General features: G+C 40.2%; 1 protein-coding gene across 1 annotated transcript; it reads left to right on the top strand.

Moving 5' to 3' along the window:
* The first annotated feature begins 1,929 nt into the window (after positions 1-1,929).
* LOC104942165 (homeobox protein engrailed-2b-like) lies at positions 1,930-5,314 on the top strand. Its single transcript, XM_010767364.1, has 2 exons — positions 1,930-2,398; positions 4,277-5,314. The coding sequence occupies exons 1-2, from the start codon at positions 1,930-1,932 to the stop codon at positions 4,591-4,593; spliced, it is 786 nt and encodes a 261-aa protein (XP_010765666.1). The 3' UTR covers positions 4,594-5,314.
* Positions 5,315-9,000: the final 3,686 nt, after the last annotated feature.

A 9,000-nucleotide genomic window follows, 5' to 3' on the forward strand; every position in this document is an offset into this window, starting at 1 on the left:
TTTTTTAAACGATGTAGCCTAAAAAGAGAGTGAGTGTGTGTGTGAGCGGGCGACTCATTTCGCGCGGGTGTGAGCGAACTGAAGCGAAATCCTGTTCGCCTGATCCAAAGACAAAATGATTTCTTGTCCCATGCTTGCTTGCACGCGACGAATAGAAAGTCTTCAGATTATTTACTTTATATCCTTTATTATTATATAATTTATATAATTATACTGCAGTGTAAACATAGCCTACTCAGTTACAAGGAACAGTCCTGCATTCATAATTGTATTTAAGTAAAGGTACTAGCATCAAAATATGCTTTATCGAGAATGGCCCATTTAAACACCAAAAAAAAAATGGTTGTTATCATCACTTTAATGGTGCACTTGGTTTTAGTTGGATTTATTTGTCTCACTTTATATAGTAGCTTAACCTATAATAGTATATAATAATATAGTTTGCCTACAAAATAAATTGAGTAAAAGTATAAAGTATCATACTTTCCACTACTGCATAGACCTAAGAAACAAACACATGGATTGGAGCAGGCTTGTTGTTATATTTTAAATGAACTAGAAGAGGAAAATACCCCATCTCACAGTTCTATAGGAACGTTGACCTAAAGGCTACATACCCCAGCCGCATGAACAGGCTGTTATCAGCACCCTAGAATGACTAACCCACACAGTCTGCAGGACACTGCGCCACCATAACCAACTCATGGTGCTTTGGCCCAGGTTCTATGATCTCCAGATGGACTTGAAAACTCCTGGAAGCAGGCTGGTTATTGGTCCACATAACAGGTCCAATAATGGAGTGCAGGCAGAGCATGAACCTGTTGTAAATATGAGAGGAATTAATTCAGAGGTTCTCACTACAACTTGACTTTTACACATCTTCAGCTCCATGTAATATTATTTAGCTGTATTTCAATTAAAGATGCAAAGCCTTCATTGTCCAAGGTGCAGCATGCAATGCAAATATGATGTCCCAGGATCGACCTGCAGTGCAACATGCAACAAAAGACTTCAAAATAAACAAGGAAAACTTGAAATGAAGTAGTGCTAGACAATAGTGCTAGTGACACAATACAGAAATAAGCTACATTGAATAGAGAATAAGATAAAAAACTGAATGTAAAAGGTTAAATAATGTAAACAACTGGTTATTTTAGGCTATCAATGCAATGATGTCCAGCCCACAAACTCCGGCGCCCAGCAGCTGATGTGTTGCTGGGACAGTGTGGACCCATTTTATAAGACACGCTGATAGGCTATCACTCAAAGCTGGCATGAACACTGTTTTCCGTTAGGAGCTACATTAACCATAACACTAAAATCCTTTAAATGTTTAAATAATTAGGGTACACATTTCCGCTGTAACCTGAATGCATCATAAACTATTATTCTCCGTCTCCAGGGAATTCCGGGAAGATCACATGACACCAATTTTGCAGCTCTATTGGTCCGAGGCACGTGTCTAGGAGGGCCGTAGTACAACGTCATCACAACCTCATCAGCCAATCAGAAATGAAAACCAAATTCCGTAGTGGAAGTATTTGAGCGGCGTCTTTATCAGAGCACTTTAGTCCTGCTAGAAGCATCAAAACGAGTGTGCAGGGACTGCAAATAAATTCTTTTTTTTTCAAGCACTTTTACGATTTTGAAGTAAATAAAAATATGGCATCAAGTCCCGGCATGAGGCTTTTTATTAGAAGCTGAGCATGCCTTTATTCTGTCCTTATTCTAAGCGGCGCGTCAGCAAAAACAAAAGAAAGTATTGTGCCAAAAAAAGGAACTAGTCCAGCTCCTCCAATATTTGGTGTTCCAGTCAAAAAAGGGTATCATTAATCATCGAAAATAAAGTGAAGCGGACCACAGCACATAGGAGTTACTTTGTGTTAAGGGCCCAGAGGCAGAGGCTGAGGGGGATCCGGATCCATCACTATGGAAGGAAAGGCTCGCAGAGACCCGCAGCGCCCACAGGACTCCGGCCAGGAGTCCAACCGGGCCATCCTGCCCCTCCTGCAGCCACCTGTCCACCAGCAGGCCCACAGGGTCACCAACTTCTATATAGACAACATCTTAAGACCGGACTTCGGACGAAAGAGGAAGGACGGGACTCTGGTCCGGGAGGGGGGCAGTCTTGCAGTGATCCTCCGCAGAGAGGAGCAGACAGGGAGGAAGTCTAGAACTGGAAATGCGCCGCAGCGCGGAGCGGGAGGCGAGGAGGAGCAGGACGAGACGGGAGAATCCGACCAGCAGGACCCGGACACTGTGGCCGAAAGGCCGGAGCTGAGAGCCGGGGAGGAGGCGATAGAGGGCCGGGGGGAGGCCAGCTCGGCCCCCGCCTCCAAGCCGATGCTGTGGCCGGCTTGGGTTTATTGTACCCGCTACTCAGACCGCCCGTCAGCAGGTTGGTGGAAATATCGCTGGTCCACTTTTCGTTAAATTAGAAGAACTGAAATAAATGAAAGGAATGTTTAAGGTCCGTTCAACTGAAAACAGATAGGCCTACATGTTTTTCAGAGAAGAAATACTCCCAGGATATCTTTATCTGGTTTCAAAGCTCTCGAGGATAGCCTACTTCTTAGAGAAAGAGAATGACATTTTATTCTCTGAGCTATGCGACCCCCAACCCCGATTGTAACAATTGATGTATCTTTTATTGCACCATCCTGACTATAATCATCTTATTATGTAATCATTTCAATAATAAAAAAAACCGAGCCGAGACCTATTTAAAATAAAACAAACTACTCTAAACGCAAATGAGAAAGTCTTCGGAGGAGTTTCGGATGGGAATGTTGGCTTTAAAATCACCTTCAAGTTGACAACACGACTTAATGTTACAGGAAGCGACATGACAACGAAGTTATAGTTAAATACAAGTCGAAAGTTAAGTTACAATATGGAGAGGGGAACTAAAACCAAGTTTAACGCCATTGTTCATCAGTCTTCTTTGTTGATATTCTATTAGCATATTTTTTTTGACAATGGCGGGGTCTAAAAAGTGAGGGCCGTGTGTCCCAAATGAAAAAGATTCGATGTGAATTGCTGAATGAAACTTCAAAGCCCTTTAACCCGCCAACGAAATAAACAAGTCATTTTTGATAGCGTTTCTATTTTATGAACATCCTCGAAGTGAAGCGGTGTGAGGGTCCTCTGTCTCTGCGCCGCTGGGGGGGCTCGGACCGCTTTAACACCATGTTGTATCATGTTTTATCCTGTTTTATCATGTTTTATCATGAACACAGTATGGCTGGTCGCAGGCAGGGTTATGTTCTGAGTGGACGTATGGTGCACTTGAACTTTCCTTTGTCGTGATTTAGACGCTACTGATTAATAATGTTCAAACCTAGAAACCCAGCAGAGGAAAGGGTTTTGCGATCTGTCGGAGGGCGGGAGGAAAAAGCCCAAAACGAAGCGAAAACCGTGAGAATGATAATTTGTGTTGTTGTATGGAAACTCAAAAAAAGTTCCATCGAGGTCCAGGCCCGACATATGGAAGTGACCACAAAGAGGCAGGGAGCTGCATGGGTAGGACTATTAAACCAAATATAACTGTGGGAATTAGTGTGAAAGGTTTTATAAATTGATTAAAGATGCATTGGTGTCCCTGTTGTTTCACCTCTTACAACTGTTGGATGGTAAACGATGTAGGCCTTGGTCTTCTTTATTTGACGCACCGAGGCCCAGGCAGAATGTTCCTTCTCTGTATTTCCGCTTTGCCTTTATCGTGCAATATCAGTATATTATATTAGTAACGAAAAGAGTTATGGCTAATTTTAGGAAAGTACTTTTTTTTTAATTGAGTTCCTATGGTAACAGGGAGAGAAAGAGGCGCCTAACTCCCCATCCTCCATCCTAACCCCACCCCCATCTGCACGTCCTCCCTCCTCCCTGAGCCACATGATAACAGACCATATTCCCCCTTACAGCTGTGATTAAATGTGTCTGTGGATTTTTTATTTATTTAAATTACACTTAAAGTATTCACGGACCCAAAAGCGAGTAGGCTATTTCCCCCAAAATGTGTAGTTCCTTATGACCCAAAGTCACCATTCAGTTCCAAACAAAGGTAATATATATCAGCCTACATTGATAGTTCGTTAAATAGCAGGGACTTGTAATACTGAACATGTTTCTCCACCTGCTGACAGCCTTTCTCTCAGGGTGATGCAGGGACGCGTTCATGTAGGCCTACTCTGTTTTCACGGGACAAGCTCACACTTTAATAAAACACCTGTGATTTTTAAATGTGAGAAATATTAACTGAACTTTACACCTCAAGGGCCCAGATCCCGCAAACCAAAGAAGGCCCTGACCCCCAGCCCGGAGGACAAGCGGCCCCGCACGGCCTTCACGGCGGAGCAGCTGCAGCGGCTGAAGACGGAGTTCCAGGGGAACCGGTACCTGACGGAGCAGCGGCGGCAGGCCCTGGCCGAGGAGCTGGGCCTCAACGAGTCCCAGATCAAGATCTGGTTCCAGAACAAACGAGCCAAAATCAAGAAAGCCACCGGGAATACAAACGCTCTGGCGCTGCACCTCATGGCGCAGGGACTGTACAACCACGCCGGGGCCAAGGAGGACAAGTCGGACAGCGACTAGAAGAGACCCGAGGACGGGGGTCCGGACCATGCAATAAAATCACTCCAGTACCAGCATTCATATTTAAACTCAACCAGAGACTGTGTGGTGTGTGTGTGTGTGTGTGTGTGTGTGTGTGTGTGTGTGTGTGTGTGTGTGTGTGTGTGTGTGTGTGTGTTAGATGCCGCCATGCAATGTTGAGGAATGTAATGTTATCTGAAAGTAAAGGTCTGCTTTTTAGAAGCTGTCTGTTTAAACTGAAAACCTGGAAAAAGAGCCACACTGAACCCAGTCTGATGTCTGATTTGAGCCTATAGTGCTGAGAGATTGACATGCTTTTCTTTAAGATAATACATTCGTTAATATTCTTTTTCTATAAACCCTTTTTATAAAATGTGTCCAGAACCTTTGTTTTTCTGCCTGTCGCCTGAAGCCTTTAAACAGACTGTCCGCTGCAGCTTCGCCAGGAAGCCTCTCTACGAATGTTCAAAGACCTTTTTATTATTATTTATAATACAGTGAACCTCTACAGTCGCGTTCACGGTGCTGGAGTGTTTGCATAACTTATTTTTACTACCTTTTTTGAATGCTACATGTAGGCCTTACCGGGTCTCCTTGATGCAGATCCAAACCAAATGGTGGTCTTACGATGAGCTGTGAATGTCCGTGTTTTATTTCTCTGCTGTGTTATACGGGTTGGCTCTTATTGCATCCAACTCGGAGGAGCTTCTGCCTTACGGTTTCATAAGAACGAATAATGAACATTTAGTGGTTTTCTCCTCTCAGCTAAAGATCTCTTTTATATGATCCTATGTAAATAATTTATATTATAATGTTGTGATGGTCAATAAAAGACAACAATGCAAATGTGTATTTTCAGAAGATTTATTTGTATTGAAACACACGGGAGAAATGAAGTATCTTCTGTGAAGATGAGTCTGCTTCATAATGATTGGGATGGCAGGGGGCTTCATCTCTGCACCAAGCTCTTTAGTTTAATGCCACTGTGCAATACGACTACAGCAATCATAGCCCATAAGTGCAGCCCACAATTTCATTTAAAGTAGAATCATCTTTATATAAGTACAAAATAAAATGATAATAAAGCTGTGATAACTGAAGCACTGCAGGCTTCTAAACCTTTGGAGATACAAGCCGTCATATGATTATGGCATAACCATCGTTGGAAGAATACTCCTTTACTTAACTAAAAGTAGAAATACTTTGGTCTGAAAATACTTAATTACAAGTAAAATTCCTGAATTCAAAATATTGCATATAAGTATTGCCAGCTAAATGTAATTTAAGTATCAAAAGTAATACTCATTATAGAGCATGGCTTTTTGAAAATGATATAATTTTAGAATATGAAGTTATTTCTTCTTCTAATTGCTTACAATTACATGTAAGAGCATTAACTTGTTGTAGTGTGTTAATTTTAAACATACTTATTGTTGGTACCATACTGCATTATATCCTATAATAATGTCATGTGTTTTATATGGAAACAGTAGCTGGTAGTGTCAAATAAATGTAGAGCAGTACAAAGTAGAATACATGCTACAAAGATGTAGAGCAGTAAAAAGTGGAATAAATGAGGAGAAGTACAAAGAAGCACAAAATGGAAATACTCAAGTAAAGTACAAGTTTGACAAATTAGTACTTAAGTTGAATACTTGAGTAAATGTACCAGACAAGGTATCTCTTTTATTTAGATAGATTTAATTTTTGACACATTTGGAACAATTAGTTAGCATCTTCCTCCCTGTTCTTGAACGTAGAATACTCAGATACACACACTTCTTCCAGACCTAGCTGCTGTTCTTGCCAGTTTTTGAACCCTAAAATAGAGCCAGATTCCAGAAAGTAGCTGAAATATAATTAAGGCTGAAAATAATTGTCCATTATCTTCAAGTATTTAGGCTATTGTGTCAAATGAGACAAAACGACAAGAACAGGTTGATATTAAATGGAAAACTCACATAGTGAAATGTAGTCTCTGCATTTAACCCGTCCAATACGGAGCATTGTGCACACAGCGGCAGGGAGCAGGGTGAGACTGAGAGGCTGATAACCTCAGCTCAGGTGAGGTTAAGGACTCTCTGAGTGTTTAGATAGTTAACTTAGTCTAAGTTCTCAGTGGGTCTCAAACGGTTTGGACACCATTTATGTAAACACATATTTCCATTTGAGGGGGTAGTGATTAATAAAATATCCATGAATAATAATAAAACAAATGTTAAATAGGTGAAAAAAGGTAAGATAAACTTTTAAAACTTGTTGAGAGCTAAAACTAGTCTTTGCTGCTGCCTCAAAGAGGAGCAGGGAGGAGAGGGGGGAGACAGGAGAGGCTGATTCAGGAGCACAGACACACTCACAACTATAAATGAACCAAAAATAAATAAATAAACAAGTTTCAATGTTTTTTTAATATTGGATAATATGGTATGTTATTGGTTATGGCCATGTTCTTATGATTTTATGATTATTTAAATGTATACAGTTCTGTTTCATATGGGTGTAGTCTCTTTAGTTCCCCCTCAAAGTGCACCAGATTGATGCATTTAAGTCCAACATTTAAAAAAAAGCAACGCTGTGAATATTGACAAATAAATCCAGAAAAATGGCACAAAAACTGGTAGTGGCCTTGCTGGGTGTATAATTCCCGGCCTGACTTATTGTCCCAGTTCGGCCCTGGTTTGAGTTGAGTTACTTGACAAACTAAAGTGAAACTTGATTTATTTTATTGCAGGGTCTGATTATTAAATGTCCTTATTTATTTGTGAGATGCAGTGGCACAAAGAAAATGCCTACTTTGTTTGGTAGTACTAGGTAAAAAAACACTGGTTGTTCTTGTTCCAGTCTGTTACTGTCACTTTGTTTTTGACACTTTAAAATACTACTATCCTACTAAAATGCTGTACAAATCAGATAACTAAATACATTTCAAAATAAACGTTTTTTATTTTTCAATATTGCGATAAATACCGTACCATGGACTTTTTATTGCGATATTATCGTACCGTGAGTTTTGGTATCGTTACATCCCTAGTATACACATAATTGACCTGATCAGTTTGTCCAAGTAGCAAAGTCTGCTACAAAATAAAAGAAACAAAAAACACACACGACTAGAACCCACTCACCAAAGTTAAAAACGGTTCAAATCAAAATTATTTGCAAACCCAAAACACACACAGAGGATCCATCAGTGAAATTGACCTTTACACAGAAATAATTTCTGTATATTGTTTATCTGAACCTCGTAATGACTTGGGGAAAAGTAGGGAAAAAGATAAAAAGATGGAGAGCAATAGGAGATCTGTGTTCTGTGACTCCTGCACTGCAGCGGCTCTGTGAATGGCTGCAGTCTCATCTGCATTTCCTTTCTTGGCTGGCTTGTATGTGGAAGTAGCACCCAGCTCCATGAGCTGAGCTGCTGTTGACTGGAGTAGAGAGGGTGGGGGGGAGCTTGGTTTATATGCACAGTGTGGGGCTGTCAGTCTGTATAACCGCCAGAGAACCTGGATGAAGGTCAACATGTGTTGGACGTTGATTCAAAAAGCAGCAGGTGACAACACTTCAGCCAAAAAACGGAGAGAAACGGACATCCCAAAGCTCAGCTCCAAATGAGAGGACGTCCTTTAGTTCTTTTAATCATGGCATTACATTTTATCATTGATAACCATTCTTCACTGTCTGCCTCACTTCATGCATGGCACAATTCCTTCTTTACTGAAATGGATTTATTCAGGATAACCCCTTGAGATGAAACATCTCGTTTTCAAGAGGGTCCTAACATATGGTACAAACAGCAAGACAGTAAAAAACTAAAATATATAACAAACAAGCAAATTGACACAACCAAATCAAGTCACAATACAACCAACAGGCAAGACTACTATAATCACAACACAAAATAGGAAATTAGAAATTCGAATGTAACCACTATACGGCCACAGAGAAGCCATGCACAAATACATTTGCCCAGCAATAAAATGAAATAAATACAAACATAGTGTTTTGTACGTAAATCATCGATAGCATGTACACTCTAAAAACAAATGCCTTGGCTCAACAAAGAAAATCAACTCAACAGTTTACATCGATGTTTATTGAGTTAAGACAACTTCTAATGAAATTGTCTAAAACCAACAAAGTTATTTGAGTTAGGGGAGAAGGCTTTTCCTCTACAATCAGAGGTGTTTTTAATTCCCACTTACTTAATAATTGGTAGCATAAACACAAGTTTTGAAGTTGATTACTCAAAAGATTAAATTGTTCCGACTAGTTTTACCACATGATTTAAAATGAATTTTAAGTTGTATGTACTTAATTACCCTCATTCGGGATACAAGTTTTTAAGTTGATTAGTCCAAAAATGAAGTTGTTCCAACTTGTTTTACAACATGATTTAAAAGACATTTT

This window comes from Notothenia coriiceps, unplaced genomic scaffold (genome assembly GCF_000735185.1).
Source record: "Notothenia coriiceps isolate Sejong01 unplaced genomic scaffold, NC01 NC01_scaffold00004242, whole genome shotgun sequence".
NCBI lineage: Eukaryota > Metazoa > Chordata > Actinopteri > Perciformes > Nototheniidae > Notothenia > Notothenia coriiceps.